Source organism: Aquila chrysaetos, chromosome Z (assembly GCF_900496995.4).
Source record: "Aquila chrysaetos chrysaetos chromosome Z, bAquChr1.4, whole genome shotgun sequence".
Taxonomy (NCBI): Eukaryota; Metazoa; Chordata; class Aves; order Accipitriformes; family Accipitridae; genus Aquila; species Aquila chrysaetos.
In genome coordinates, this window is record NC_044030.1 from 28,458,481 (window position 1) to 28,475,504 (window position 17,024).

Genomic DNA, 17,024 nt, shown 5'->3' on the forward strand with positions numbered 1-17,024 from the left:
GACAATGCTGTCTGTTACATGTACTTTATCAGATAACTAGGAGTTGTAGGAGGTATTTAAGTATTATGAACATCTGTTTCTGGTTATCAAAGAAAAACCCTAGGTCAACCACAGATTGTGACACCATGTTTCACTGAGTCCTGTAAACATGTTGCAAACAGCTGCTTGGCTTCAGATAAAAGCAAGCCACATCTGCCTCACCAGCCCACAAAGGGCTCAGGCCACACCCCAGATACAGTTTTATTCATCAAAACAAAACTTGAGGACCACCTCAAAGAAAACAGTTTATTTACACATTTTAGCTTAAGTTTGCAGAACACCTTTACTTCAAGGTTTGACTGAAAATCATGCTGTTTTTTTCCTTCCTCTAACTGAGCTTACTTTTGAATTTTATATGCAGCTGGATGTGGATTAGCACTTTTAAAAAATTATTTTGTCATGTCTGTTTAATCAAAATAACCTTGTTGCACTATTTTCAGTGCTCTTTGTGGGACAGAACAGAGGTTTAAAAAAGTTACTATTAAGCAGCATCAGGACTGACAGACACTCATGTATGTACTTTTCTGTACATGTATGTACTCAGTTTTTGTAATATTCCTTAGTAAATTTTTTTTCTCTTAGCACTTATATGGAAATGGGAAGTACTACTATCCCCATGGTACAGATGAGTCAGTAGCACAGAGGAACTTAAAACAATAGCATATACTCTGCATTCTTAATCATCTTTCTTTCAGTATTAAAAGATATCTGGATACAGTCAGATGAATCAATTAAAATATTTTCATGTTAGCATTATTAAACATCTCTTATACAATGATTCTTATGTGTACTGTAATACCTGTGCATACATTTAATTGAATATGCTACTGACAACTTCAGATAAGAAAAGGTTTTTAAATATGTGAGGAGATAGTAAGATTCAGTGACTTTTGCCCATCTCAAAATTTTATTGAAAAATAAATTTCTTAGACATTTTGGAAATTTCAGCTCTGTTAATTAAGTGGTTGATTATCTGAATCTAATTCAGGTCCACTTGAAACTCATTGGAGGACTTGTATAAGCATATGTAAGCACATAGATAAATAAGCTTTGACTGTAAGTAACCAAATTAATAATGGAAGCCAGGGCGCATTTATTTTTTGGCACTGTTTGCATAACTTCACAGCCTTCCTCTTGTGTTTTAAAATAATGCGCAAGATACTCAGTCCATGCATAAATGTTGCTAGTTGTTTGCTAACAGAAACAGTATTAGGCCCATTCATTCTAGGTGTCAGGGTGGGTGCTGATTACTAAAGTGAACCTTCTGGTGATCACATGACTATTTTTAGTCAGAGCCCTAGGTTTCTGTACATTTCACATGATTTCTTTTGCTCTTTAAGACTCATTTGTGGTCACCACTTCTCACATCAGAGTGCATGTGAAGTGAGTCTCTGGATGACTTGGCTGATGTTATTGATAACTTTTGATGCATTCATCTTATCCTTTACAGCTACAGCTCTGGTAGCTCTGGTTTTAGGTAATGAAGAATTTTAGTCATTTTTGATACTGCTAGATTGGGCAATTCCTTCTTTCTTGCTCTTTTTCATTTTGTAGCAATTCATATATCTGTTGCAGAGTACCCACAAAATGAAGCTCACCAAACTCACGGAGATTTTAAGTCCATTCAACTTACAGGCTGAAGTGGAGTCTTCATCTTCCTTTTACAGATATACCTTGCTTGGCCTTACCAAAAGCTTTAGATACTCAGGATTTTAACATTGTCTATCCTGCCCCATTATTCTGAGTCCCTCATATGCCTCAGCACAAGCTGTCTTTGCTCTGATGCTGCCTTATTCATACACGATAGCTGTAACAGACAGTCCATGACACTCTTTCCCTTTTTTTTTTTTTTTGGTCCTAGTTTAAAAAATTAGAGGAAACACTTGAAAAAGATATTTTTATCATGTTTCACTTCCCCAATGGCTTTTAAGGTCAGTTCCAGGGTGACTATTTTGTGTCACTGCTTGCAAGGTTCAGACATTCTTCCCTCTGAGGCAGTGACACAAGAGCTGGCTGGCAAGCTTGGTGTTCCTATAGTTCATCCTTTTTCACTTGTGGGGGATTATTTCCCCTTTATGTCTCTGAGTGGGTGTTGCAACTGCTAGAGTAGCATCTCTAGTTATCTTTTCCTGTTTTGATCTGCTCTAAGGAAGTTCTGCTCTGAAAACTTACTATGTAAAAATAGCATTCTCTTACTCAACAAAATGTCTATTCTGTTTTAAATTCCACCTTACCTGCTGACAGCAGTAGAAAACACGAAGTTATTATTTTTCTTCTTGTCTTGTTAGAGTTGCAGATGCTAAAGTTTCTATGCCAGTTAACACACAGTGAACATCCTGCCCCAGCTCAGCACTCCCTGTCTGTTCCATAAGTGTACCGTACTTAAGTATGTGCTCAAATTCAGATGCGATCTTTATGCTTTTTCACATGCTTTGCAGAGCAGGGATGGACACAAGCTTGTAAGGCTTTGCTCATTTGGAATCCTGAGCTACCAGTGGCTCCTGCAGCTCTGGCCTGGAGTCCTTTACAGCTTTTTATACCAGGGATACGTGTGTACTGAAAACTGCTTGGCACTGCCAGTGTGGGTATCAGTCATTACATAGCTGCAGTCATTAGTGTCTTTTTTGAACTTATGTATTGAGAGTGTGTCAGTTTTTAGACCCTGCCCCCACCCCCATAAGCAGGTACAATTACCATGACTTAACTTATTCAGCTGACATTTAAGCAGATATTCTTCACCTGTCACTTGCTGTGGACTGCTGGTATACAACTGTTGAATTATCATAGTTCACCTGACCCATGGTAGCTTGTTAAATCCTCATATCTTGGTCGTATGTGTCTGAACCCAGCTAATGTTTAAACAATTAATTGTAGAGAAACAAGATAAAGGATTGGACTAACCTGATTTAAAGCAATGATAAAGTTTGTAAGTGTTTCTGTGAGTTCAGCTGACAGCTTGACTGCAGTAGTTTAATTTCCAGTATGTTTTTAAGCTGATTTTGTTTAAATTGGTACAAAAGGCTGTGGCTATTCTTATTTCAAGTAAATTAGGATAACTTTGGCTGAGCTTCGCATAATTAGGAGCAAGTTTATGCTAAAGTGAGTATGTTATTCTTATGGTGAAAGAAGAATATGTAAGAAAACATGGCCATTCCTGAACCAAGCTGATTTGTGAGAGATGAGATCACAGTGAAGCATTTATTTCCTAAATCATAAATACCTCATATATTTAACTATGTTTCTATGAAAACAGACTGCTCTTGTCCTTTTTCAAATATGTGTTTAAACCAAAGTTTTGTAAAATAGTCAAAACCAGCATGCGTTCTAATTTCCAAAGTTATCTTCCCTTGGTCTCTCAGTGCCTTTGTCTGTAGGAAGTCATTAAGTCACTGTAGTATTTGCATGTTATATTGTAACCAAAGTTTGAACTCTGTCCTAATGGCTTTGCTCTAACTCCATCCCAGAGCATGGGAAATGACCTTCGCCTGTCTGACGTTATCTACCCTCTGCTTTATGTAGTATGCTCTGTATAATCTGTATTACTATCAGATAAACTCCATGTGAGCAGTGAGTGTTGGGTTTTATCTGTATGTTTTTCTGTCAACCCAGAAAGAATATTCTTCGATTCTTGGATGCTGAAAGAGATGTCTCAGTGGTCAAAAGCAGCTTCAAGCCAGGAGATGTAATCCATTATGTACTGGACAGACGTCGCACCCTAAACATTTCTCGGGATTTGCACAGTCTTCTCCCTGAAGTTTCCCCAATGAAGAATCGCCGATTTAAAACCTGTGCAGTTGTTGGGAATTCTGGCATCCTTCTGGACAGCAGATGTGGAAAAGAGATTGACAGCCATGACTTTGTAATAAGGTGAGTTGTCATCTGCTGTTGAAGATACAGCCTGCTATGTTTCTTGGAGAAAAGCGGGGAGAAGTGTTTTAATCTGTGATACAGATTTCAGGCATTATCTGAAATTAATCTGCAACAGTATCCTTCACGGTGTGATTCCCCAAATTTAAATACATGCCCATGTTGTTGACAAGAAGATTATTTTTATGGTGAAAATAAAACAAGAGGCCAGAGGAGAGAGGTTTGTGCTACTTATTTTTGCTGTTCATTGGTTTTATTCCAGACAAAATAAATATTCTTATGGAGGTAGAATAAATGCAAAATGTTTTCTCTTTCAAAAATATTCTTTCTTAGCCCTTAGCCAATAAAGATTGGCAACTGTAAATTACTACCTTACTTACGTGCAGCATGGGGTAAAATTTCACTGTGATGTATTGATGTTGAACCAGATGGCTGCCATTAAGGTAATTGGAAGTCACACATCTAAATGCCTTCACATTGCTCTAAAAATGTATCCCTGCAGTTTGGACAGAAATGTTGATATGCTTCACTTTTCGTTCATTCTTCAAACACGCACAGTAGAATACCTTTGGGCTTCACATATCAACAGGAAATAAAGAGGAATAGCTGGTCTCATCTGACAGCCTGGCATTATATGGATATAGAGAAGGTCGGGCAAGAGACAGGCCCTTCTGCTTTTGAAGCAGCAGTTTCAATTGGTTTGGTTTGAGAAGGGTGAAAGGGCAGAAAACAGAAGGGCAGTGGCAGAAAACAGTATAGTAATAGTTGTCATTGTGAGTTACTTGCTTTTTCTTTTCTCCTCTTGAAGAAAGATGGTGGCAAAAAAATATCAAAAGGATATGGAGAAGAAATTATAGTTTTTCAGTACATAAAACAGGATACACACATGGAAGTTGTATTTTATTTGAAAGGTGTACTAGCAAGTGGCAACTGAAACAACACACTACTCTTTCATTTTCCTTGTTTGTTTTGCTTGTACCACTAGTGTTTCAAATTAACATCCTTATTGCAGAAGGAATCCAAAAATAGATACCACATTTTTAAACCACATTTAGCCTATGGCATGCTTTTGTACTCTTTCAGAGATTAAATGTGATTCATTTAACAGGACTGCAGAAAAATTTAGATACTAGATTTTCTAGATGAAAATTTTTTTCAGAAGGCAAGGTACATACTTTTACTTAAATCATGCGCTGAATTTCTTTGAAGTCATCTCCATGCTCTTCCCCATGTTTTAACTAGCCATGAAACTAGGTGATGATATCTGATAGGAGATTTTAACTAATTCAAGCCATGTGGAGTAAAGATAATATTCTTAAAGATTTGTGTATGAATAAAAGAAGAATGGTGAAGCTTAATAGGAACGTCAGAAAGTTACGGTTGCTAATCAGTCATTTAGACTGGAGAAACATCTCAATGGTGTATGACTAGTAAAGTGATCAGTATAATAACTAGTTAGACTGACAATATTGTGGATAATAATCTTTGTAAGGTTCTGGGAATAGAATACTTGACGCTGCAGCCTATAAAGAGTTTTAGTACAGTGAAATTTTTGGATTTACAAATCAGAGTTAAAATATTTTAGAAGTTCACAGATTATCTCATAGGTTAAATTATATGATATTTATTTATATATGTCTGGATGGGTGCATAGGTACATAACATTTGTTTAAAGCAAATAGCAATGAATTAATTTGTATATTGAGTTAAAGGCAAAGCGTTCTTCAGAGCTTCAGTTTCCTACATTCTTCTTCTTTCATTTAAAAAAAGTTGTACGCAACATGATATGTAATCATATGATCTAATGGTACTGGCATACTTGGTAACCCACTCACCTCTATTGCTATTAGTATGCTGGTATTAAAATGTACCATGAGACTCAGTTACTCTCTTTGCTTTCAGCTCATTTCCTTAAAAGTAAAATGTACATATTGTACTCACCACCTGATGGTGTTCTGAAAAGCAGCTACTGTATGTACTGTATGCAGCTAGGTGTATAGGCTGATGAGCAATATTTTTGTAGAATCTTCCAATGCTGAGTGCATTATGCCTATGTGCTGTGACAAGCATGTCATACTATTTTGGTTAAATATATTATCCAGTTGATTTTAATAGTACTGTATGTTCTTTTTGAGATCTGAAGCAAATGTGTGTGGTTTTGAGAGTTGTTTCTTAGAGCAGCAGTTCTAATGTTAGATCTAACACCAACAGTACCATTAATTTAATGATAAAACTGATAGTGAAGATCTGTGAAAGTGAAGAGGACACAGCAGACATCCAGCAGTATTTGCATTACAGTACAATAAATTCAATATCCTGAATTTTAATGCTCCTATAAAGGTGGTATGAACATGTTAGTAATAACTGATAAAGACACAGAATATACTCTTTATTAAGGGTGAAGAAGAATGTCAGTACCTAGCACTTTAAGCTTGATAGTATCTGTCTATGTCTTTGAAAGTCATCCAAAGTTACTCATAACTGTTCATCTTCCTTTGAGACATTGCAGCATACTGAGTGCCTTCTGTGTAACAGTGACTCTCAAAGAATATTGATCCAACAGAGACACTGGATGATTAGAATACTTCTATTATGAAAAATGTTTAAAAGTAGGCCCTGAAACTAGAGTCAAATAATAAGCATGCCTGCAAGCCAACATATAATTCTGTCAGCAAATTTTACAAGTAAAACAATACAATTCTTCTTCTTTAGACATCTCTGAAAGTGGATAAATAAAGGTCAGTTTTGCAAGCAAGGTAATATCTTCTCAGCATAAGCAGGTTTCCTGTATTTACTGAACATTTTGGGGTGGCTTGGTTTTAATTACTTGATCACATAAGGCCTTATTTTGTTCTCACAACATCAGAAATCAAGAGTCTAGGGACATATTTCCTGCTAGGATAAAATGGATTAGTTCCACAAGTTTAGTGAAGTCATGCCTATTTTGACAGTAGAAAATGTGACCCATCTAGTTAAAACGGGAAGCAAGGACACTCTGCTATTAAAAGAAACCTGTGCTGACTGTAAACTATTTCCTGTTTCCCATATTCCTTTCCTTTTTACCTCTTATGTTTTTACACCCTGTTGATAGTCAAGGACTATTGATCCTTGCACCTCTACTACTTTTGTAGTGGTGAGCTAAAGCATGCTGCACTTTGATACTATACCCAGAAAGGGTCTGAAGCATTCCAAAATCCCAGATTCCATAAAATAAATTAGAATGAAAATTTGAGATAATCAACCAGATTACATTTTAAAATGAATAAATGGCACAGTGCTGTTGCAGGAGCTGTTTTTTGCATGGGACTGTTTTCAGCTGTTTCTCTGGCTGTTAAGTCAGGTACATGGTGCTTACTCCCTGTGAGATTTAAATGCAATGCATCTTATTCCCCCACTGTCTATACTTTCTCATGCTGAAATTCTCATGCCAGGGCTGTGTTAGCTGTAACATCTTACAGAACAGGTGAACTTGTTATAATAAGTGGTCCATTTTGAAATGTAGTAGTTACATAGGACTTATGAAAAATACAACTGTATTTTGGGTAAATGTAAAATAACAATAGTAAACATTGCCAAGTAATAACTTTCAGATTCCTGGAATTACTTCTGGCAGCCAATAAGTACCAAAAAGAATTCAGTTCAGCTTTGGGTTCAGAATTTGAACAATGCCAAAGATCAGAAGAAATCTTTCTTTTTTTTTTTTTTTTTTTTTTAAGTAATGGGATTCAGCATTCATGATGGGAACTGTTCAAAAGCAGAGGCCAAGTAGAGTTCTGGAATTACTCGGTTAGAAAACAAACAAACAAAAAGCCCCCCAAACCTAGTAAATAATCTTGTGTTTTTTCTCATGGTGACACTACTTCTGGGAAAGTCCCTTTCATTTCAGTTGGACTATATGGAAAACAGGCCTGTTGAGTGAAGCTCTCACTAGCTTAGGGCTGCTCTGATAGGAAACAGCCATGAGAGAATACTAACTTTCTTTGGATTTAAGTGCCTAGTTTATACATTACAACTCTTCTTTCTCCTGTTGGAGTGTTTTCCTGCTAACTTTGTCAGTATCTAGGAATTAAGCTGAGTATTTTTGCCATCATTGGTGAAAAAATTTTGCTGGGCAAATGCAGCTCTTATTTTTCCAGTGTCCTTTGACTTTCATTTTTAACTTGGCAATTTTTGTGGTTATGAAGTTGACATGGAAAAAACTAGTAGTCCTTTAATAAGTATTATCCTATGCAAAGAGGAGGATCATCTGTTTGATCTCCTCCCTGATGTCTTGTTTTTGTGAACAAGCAATTGTGATATGAGCAGAAGACAGCATATCTATTCAAGAAGAAGAAAAAGACAGACCTTCTAACCATACCATGGAGGTGTGGTTGCTCATTTCAGGAGAACAATTTAAATTTCTCTGCTAATATTAATATATAAGCAGGGAGTGGTAGTAGCTTCTTTCTTCTGTGTTCTTCCTTCAGCTGATAGGAAAAAACAATCATAAATTTGTCGGAATAGAAAGATTTAGGATATTAATATACTTATGTTCTGGAACTTTTTTTTGTAACTTGTCTCAGCTTTTATGTCCAGATATTTATTTAATACACCTTGCTTGGAGCATAACCATCATGCCAGCAGAGCTGGATGCTCAGAGCCAGCAGATCTGTTGAAAGCAAAGTTGCCAATTTAACAGACTTATTTTAAAACATGATTCTTTGCTTAAAAATAACATTTGAATACATCATGACTAGCTCATTAGACCTTTTCAAGCTCTCACGTGTGGCAGCTCTATTTTTGCCCTCTGTCTCTTCCTACAAATTGTTACACTACATTGAAACATTAAATGAAAGCAGAAGAAAGCCAGCCAGCCATTGTCTTCAGATGTTCTTGCTCAGTGATTTGGGTGCCTGAGAAGGGGGGAATTGCCAGTGTAGCTGTTCAGTGTTTCCAGTCAAGTTAGACGTGAGTGGCCTCCGCCTCAGGAGAACCTTGGATAAGGCCTGCCTTCTTGTGGCTACATTTTCCCTTTTTGGCTTCACCTCACGACTTCTTCAGCTGCTGGAATGCATGACCGCTACTCCAGGCAGCCCATCATGGGACAGGAGCTGATACAGTGATGTCTTCCTATGAAGATGAATCTCTTGCTCAGTCAGTACGAAGCACCTGGTGCTACCTATGCTGGTGGGCCACAGTACTAGGTACCCTCCCTAAGCATTTATAATTCCAACTTTGGTGCAACTTATTTTTAAAAAAAAAAAAAAGTAGTTAATTCTGAAGTAGGTGATATGGGAGGAGATTTAAGGACATAAATTTAGAAGGCTAAGGAAACATCAGTAAGAAGTGACTTCTGTAAACCCATATACAAATGATCGAAGATTCCAAAGTGGTTTCTTAAATAAATAGGTGTCCTATGAGCATCCAAATGTAGAGCACATAGAGTTAGCTTGACTCTTTCTATAATTATCCTGAGAGAAAAGGATAAAATTCTTTTAAAGTTGCTTACTTCTATTGTTGATAATACAGAGCTTTTATTTTATTAGTTTTCTGAACAGTTTCAAATGCAGGAAAGCTTCACTAATCCATTTGTTCATTGACCGAGTGTTTCAATTAAGAGGTATGACAATGTTCACATTTGTCTAAACATTGCCTTTTTTGTTGTTCTCTGTTTTTGAATGTTGAAACTACTGCTTTTTTCTACATTCCAATCTCACGACCCCAAAGTGCTTCTCCAACTCAATGAAAACTATCATTTTGCCTGAATTTATTGCAAGAATAAATTTTTTTAACCCTTTCTTTCTTCACGGTGTTGCAGAACTGTTCTAAAGTTTTCTATATCGGAATAGTAATGGTTCTGTAGCATTTTGATCATTGCCCTGTAGAATATGCCCTTTATAGACAGTAATGTGTAAAGGATTTTCACATAAAAAGGTGAAGATGCAGCTATTCAGTACTAAGTTCCATTTCTCAGATTTTCTTACATTCTCAATATTTCACTGCTGTAGGTTTTGTTTTTTTTTTTTTCCCACCTGCAACAAACTTTCAGTGATAGAAATTCCTTTCTTTATTTTGGTGTCAAAGTAATCGTATTGGAAAGAACAGTAAAACTCTGTAATTCATGGATAATGTTGCAGCAAGGACTTACAGTAAAGAGGTAAATAGTATGTTTTGCCACTGTTTCTAAAATACCACTTAGACATTTTCCGTCACTTCACTGTGCTGTGTCAGTTGAGGATAACTTGCATTTTAGTCACTGGTGTTAAGGAATATTTGGGAAGAAAGAATTTAATGATCAGTATAGGTTCTAGTTCGGGTGACAAGAAGTAATGCAGGTGATGTCACAAAAATGTATCTTCTAACTAAAGCGAAACCAGTCACAAATTCAGGATTCTTTTGGACTTGTGTTATAAAAGGGGATGTCAGGTCAACAATTGTGTATTTTACATGGCACATCTTAAAAGACAGCTGTGATTCCTGTGTGTGAATAGAATCCATAATTATGCTGTACCTGAGCCTCTACACAGCTTGCAGTTCTCATGAGACATTCTCTATTGTGCCATGCAGAGGATAAGGACTGGGATGAAGTGGGATATGTCAGGGGATTCCCTGCTAATCCAGATCCCTATAGTTAATTTGAAGCAATTTTGGTTTTATCAGGAGCCAAACAAGTATACAGAACATGTGAGAATCCATACATTTTATTAATCATTGGATTCGGCAGGGGGAGGTAGAAGGTTTGTGCATGGTTTTTTTTGTAAATCTCCCTTTTTTGGGTGTATGTGTATGTGAAAGTAATTACTGCTGCTGCACACCTTTATTTGAAGAACTGGGTGAAATGATGTGCTACATATACACAGATATTAGGGTGATGTGCTTCCTGCAAATAGACTGGGTAGAGAGTATTCCAGCTGATATCTTGTCTGCTGCCTTGAACTTAACTTTTTTTTTTTTCCCCGTGTGTTTGAGCCTTGAATTTTACTTTCACATCCAAGTGTTTCTTAAAATGTCAAGAATCTTTGAATTCAAGATTGCAAGTTTGATTCATATGAGCATCTGGGTATGAACCTGAATATAAAAGCTTGCAGGCTGTTCAGGAAAGGGTGTATGTAAACTGATACTAGTTTAGGTAACACCTTAAGTTTCAGATGGGTTTACTGTTATGTCTTCCAGCAACAATCTAATTTTCTTTTTTTGGCTTCTCAGAGTGTATGTGGTTAATATTGTGTGATGGATATTTTTGGCTTTGCTCTACAAGGAGAGCTAATGAAACAAAGCATGTTTTTACGGCACTTTTGTGCAGCTTGGACTTTAGAGTGGTTTCCAAATATTTATTTCAACCTGTAAACCTCAACTGCACAGATTGTTAGAGGATTAACAAGTATACAGATTCACGGCCAATCCTTGCGTTATTACCATATGAAGAATATGCTTTTAGTTCTCAATGTCAAATAAAATGGAAATAGTAATTGCTTTTACTCAAGCAAATTTTTAAGGCTTTTATTTAAAATTAACTTGAAAATACTGATACGTGGCCTATGAATATTATGTATTGGACATTTACATGCATATACATGAGCTGTATGTTTATCAGTCACCAAGCAAGTTCAACTGAATCCCTGTGGAATAACTGTCTTTGCATTTAAGTGTATTTTTGTGAATATGATTTCATTATTTTCTTTGTTAAACTCTGCTCTCTAAAAGACTAAATAGGTTGTGGATGTGTTTGGGCCATAGAGGTGTCACAGCAAACCCATGGTTGATTACTTTGATGTAAGTGTGGTATAGCAGCACTTAGTCCATTCTTCAGTCTTTTCTCATGCATGCAACTCCAGCCATTGGCAGTTTAGTTCTTTTTTCCCCACACTTTTTCTTAATATATCCCACTGTAACTAATACATACAACACACAGTTGTGGAAGAAGCAGGTTTTCAATCGCTGAGACTTTTTGGCATGTGTATCTTAGGATCTCAGTTGATCTTAGTTATTCTACAGATACCCAAATACCATGTGATATTTCAGACATGAACTAATTTTTCCCATTTACCCCAGATTTTTTTTTAGTGATAGCATTGCAGTGCATGTTCCTGTTGAAAATACTCTGCTCCCACACTGAAAGCTCATGTGTGGTAACCTCTGCATTTTTACTATGAATATTTTATACATATATATATATTTGCCTTTCAGTGTCATGATTATACATGAACACTATGTAAATCAGGTGACCCTGTAAACTTGCTGATTGCCTAAATCATATAATTGATGCCCAATAGTAAGTTTAGACAGACTACCCTGTTGAAATGGATGCGCTGAGGCTTTGGATATGGTCTGGGATGATCTCATGGGATGAACAGGGACTGCAGCATTAATTTGAGGCACTTGCATATTATTGCCTATACCAATCACACAGATTATGAACGTTTTCCACTTACTTAGGTTTTTTCCTAACCCCTTCTCCCAAATGTGCCAATCTTTGTCTCATTAGACCAATTTCTGAACACTTCTACTGTAGCTAGTGCTTAGAAGAAGTAAGGGAGCAAATAATGACTCTAATTATTTGCTAGTTTAGTGCAAGGAAAAAAAGAATGAGCTAGAGCTTCTGATTAAACAAAATTGTATAGAAAAAACAGGCATAAGCTTGTTAGTTTTAAAGAATATGCTTACAGTGAATTTTTATGGAAAAAAAAGGAAACCAAAGGAACTCATGAAAACCATTATTATGCAAAATTCTTGGTGCTGTGGCAAGCTGCATTTCATCAGTTTCTCTGGAAACAGTCAATAGCTTGGGCTCAGGAGAAGGAGGTTTACAAACCCTTATGTAATGTGTTGTATATTCTCAATGCTCATATTTACAGCTGTTTGCTTAATTGCTCAAGTCAATCTTCAGTGCTATGTGTGACTGTTAATTACAACCTCTTCTCATATTCTCCGTGTTAGTAACCTCAGAGCAAGTTTGCCCAGCTCAGCTTTGACCTGCAGCCCACTTACTTACTTATCAATGATTTGGATGAGGGGATTGAGTGCACCCTCAGCAAGTTTGCAGATGACACCAAGTTGGGAGGCAGGGTTGATCTGCTTGAGGGTAGGGAGGCTCTACAAAGAGATCTGGACAGGCTGGATCGATGGGCTGAGGCCAATCGTATGAAGTTCAACAAGGCTAAGTGCCGGGTCCTGCACTTGGGTCACAACAACCCCATGCAGCGCTACAGGCTTGGGGAAGAGTGGCTGGAAAGCTTCCGGGCAGAGAAAGACCTGGGGGTGCTGGTTGACAGCCGGCTGAATATGAGCCTGCAGTGTGCCCAGGTGGCCAAGAAGGCCAACGACATCCTGGCCTGTATCAGAAATAGTGTGGTCAGCAGAAGCAGGGAGGTGGTTGTTCCCCTGTACTCCGCACTGGTGAGGCCGCACCTCGAGTACTGTGTTCACTTTTGGGCCCCTCACTACAAGAAAGACATTGAGTTGCTGGAGCGTGTCCAGAGAAGGGCAACCAAGTTGGTGAGGGGCCTGGAGCACAAGTCTTATGAGGAGTGGCTGAGGGAGCTGGGGCTGTTTAGTCTGGAGAAGAGGAGGCTGAGGGGAGACCTTATAGCTCTCTACAACTACCTGAAAGGGGGTTGTAGCGAGGTGGGTGCTGGTCTTTTCTGTCAGGTGGCTAGAGATAGGACAAGAGGAAATGGCCTCAAGTTGCAGCAAGGGAGATTTAGGTTGGGTATTAGGAAAAATTTTTTTACTGAGAGGGTTGTCAGACATTGGTACAGGCTGCCCAGGGAAGTGGTTGAGTCACCATCCCTGGAGGTATTAAAAAACCGAGTAGATGGGGTACTTCAGGACATGGTTTTAGTGGGCATGGTTGATGGTTGGACTCGATAATCTTGAAGGTCTTTTCCAACCTAAATGTTTCTATGATTCTATACTTGCAGGTTGACTGACATGAAGGCAATACTGAAGTTTTTTTAGAATCAATGCAAGATGATAGTATGTTGCAGAAAATTGTGTTTTGGAGTCAAATTTTAAGCAATTATATAGTTGCAAGTTATCAATAATGTGGCATGTGAGAAAGAGAAACTCAGTAAATGACAGTCTTCTATGTATTCTTCCTGCTGGATTTGATATAGCAATGACAACTTAAAGGTTTCATTTGCTGTGTACAAATTTGTAGGCACATAAAGGTAAAGCTTGTGGTGCAGAGCCCCCCCTCACCTCCTCATCACTGTTGTGGATATATTTGCATTCTGTGCCTTAGGACAAATGAGCTAGAACTGAAGAATTTAACGAGGGAAGGGTACTGCATTGCCCATTTCAGTTTTTCAGTTAATAGGCTTCTTAATTTGACTTAAAAGAAAACAAGTATATGTTTATGTGTGTCTCTGAATACAGAGTTTTCTTGAAAGAGTCCTGAGAATTGATGGGAGGTCATTGATGTCTGCTAACAAAATAAACTTAAAAATTCCAACAACTGTATGACACTCTGGCATAGCACAAAGATGCATTAGAGGTTACGACAAAAGCTCTGCAACAGGTAACAAAAACTATTTACATATACTCAGGTCTATATACAAATATACAATAGCTAGTTTTATTAGCCCTGAAACACACAAGAAAGATGGGGAGAAACTGTTTAGCAGGGCCTGTTGCAATAGGACTAGTGGTAATGGTTTTAAACTAAAAGAGGGTAGATTCATACTAGATATAAGGAAGAAATTTTTTACAACAGGGGTGGTGAAATACTGGAATACGTTGCTCAGAGATGTGGTAGATGCCCCATCCCTGGAAACATTCAAGATCAGGCTGGCTGGGGCTCTGAGCAACCTGATCTAGTTGAAGATGTCCTTGCTCATCGCAGGAGCATTGGACTAGATGACCTTTAAAGGTCCCTTCCAACCCAAACCATTCTTTGATTCCATGATACCTTTCTATAAAATTTTCTTGAACTCACCTGGAAATATAAATTATCAGGTACTAGCAGTTTAGGGTAAGTGTTACAGTTCGTCACTAGCACATAAACTCTTAAGCTCGTATGGAAACACTTCTGACATAACTGCTACATTTACTCTGTACTGAAGAATGTGCTGATTTTAATTGAGGGGTTGTAGCAGGTGTTTTATATTTTCCAACTTTGTGGATAAATATATTGTAAATATTCAATATTGACACTTGTAATTTAATGAGCACTAGAATCACTCTTTGAAGGAAATAACCTCTAAGAAAATGAGAAGTGGCATAATGGGGGTATTATTTTTATAACTTGGTCAACTACAACTATTGTAGTAATGTTTATTTCCTTCACAGAGCTAGAAATTTGTGTAGAGCTTGTCTTACATTCGTATTCTACTAAAATAACAATCTTAGTGTACTGCTAACAGCATCTAGTTACTTCTTTGAAAACAGAGCCTTTCAAAGTGCAGATGCACTTACTGCATTATTTCAAACTTCAGCACTGCTACTAGTCCACATTTATATAACTGAATTTTTAAAAGATCAAAGGTTAAGAGGTGCTCAGCATTTAGAAAGCAAAATGCCTTACCTGCCTCTGATATTATAATCAGTTGTCTAATTTGAGACATATGAGCTTGAGCTTGAAAAATACGACTAATATTCTAAATAATTGTTCGTAGACAATAGAAAACCCCATTGTTACTGAGTGCATTTGGATTGCTTATTACTTTCTGAAGTTATACTTGAAAAATCTGAATATGCAATTTGTTAAGAATTTATGCTGCTTATACTGTATACCTTTCTAAAATACAGTATTTGATATTAAGTATACTACTGATGAAGCAGTAATGACATGCAAGGTAAGTAGCCCTTGTATTTGGTATGCCTGTGATGATTTTTTCAGGTTTTAGGTGAAATTACATTTATATGCTGGTTTCAAACTACATACACTTTTAAGATTTAGGCACTGATGCTGTTGGCAGATCAGAAAGGAGCTGTCAAAAGGCAGAGAATAATTTTAGAACCACAAGGCCTATTTTATATGTGCACACTTTGCATATGGCATACAGCTTTTTCAACAAGATAGTGTTGGTACATAGGTGCTTCTCAAAACTGGACACAGAGCAGGATTTGCAATGTCAAGCTCTGTCCTATGTTTGTAAGTAATAGATGCCATCACGTGCATGTAGATGTGACTACTGAAAAAATCCCTACTATGCAAAAATCCTTCCTTATGTGCAGTCTGCCCTTAAAAGATGTATTTTCAAAAGCACCAGTAATTTAGTGAATTTGGTTGATTTTAAGTCCTTGGTTTGATTATTTTTTTTATTTTTAGATTTTATGCAATACCAAACTTCTGACAATTGCAGGTTATAGGTTCATGCATTAAGGTTTTTAGAAACAATTTTCAAAGCCAGTATTGAAATCAGTGGAATTTTTTCTTGTGCCCTAACTACCATTTTCTAAAACATACTACTCTCAGCAGCCTAATACATGCAGATGGTTTGTGGAACGGATGTATAAAGATACTGAAGAATGTAAATCCGTTTCCTAATAAAGCTTACATCTACCCACATGTCATCAGAAACTTGGACAGCTTTACCTCCTAAGAATATATACACTTTACAGTCTTCCGAATGTTTCTTTCTTAGGAAGACAGGACCACTTCTTTAGCTGATAATTACAGAATGAAAATGATGTTCTGAGAAGTTGGTATTATCAGTCAGGACTAGGTGATCAGTTGGTGTTAATATTGCCCTGCTGACTTCAGTTATTTGTATATGATGTTGGAGATCTGGCCTTTAGAAGATGCTAAGGGATAAGCTTAAGTAAAAACTTCACCAGAAAAGAACTGCAGAACTAATAGAATACTATTTATATTAATAATATAATAATATACAAATCTTTTGAAGGACCTAGTTCCAACATTGCTTCTTGGCATACTTCACCTCAACAGAGCAGTTTGTTAAATTGTGAAAATATTGTTGTGTCAGGATACTTATTTGGGGCGTACCAGCTACAGGCTAATTCACTTGGGATGTTGTGGAGGTGATTTGTTTCAGCTGGATCATACTGGTCACTGAAATCACAATTTCTGAATTGCCTTTTGTCACCTGCATGCAATGCTGCCCATGGAGAATACTGCCTGTGTGTGATTACATATAAATACACATATATGTATTTATGTAACGGAGGTAAAAAAC

At 37.1% G+C, this 17,024-nt stretch overlaps 1 protein-coding gene across 1 annotated transcript in view; it reads left to right on the forward strand.

Moving 5' to 3' along the window:
* ST8SIA4 (ST8 alpha-N-acetyl-neuraminide alpha-2,8-sialyltransferase 4) overlaps positions 1-17,024 on the forward strand; it is a 64,546-nt gene that overhangs the window by 11,340 nt on the left and 36,182 nt on the right. The window contains exon 3 of the mRNA XM_030005385.1: positions 3,649-3,906. Coding sequence (XP_029861245.1) covers positions 3,649-3,906 — 258 coding nt within the window. The remainder of the gene's footprint in view (positions 1-3,648; positions 3,907-17,024) is intronic.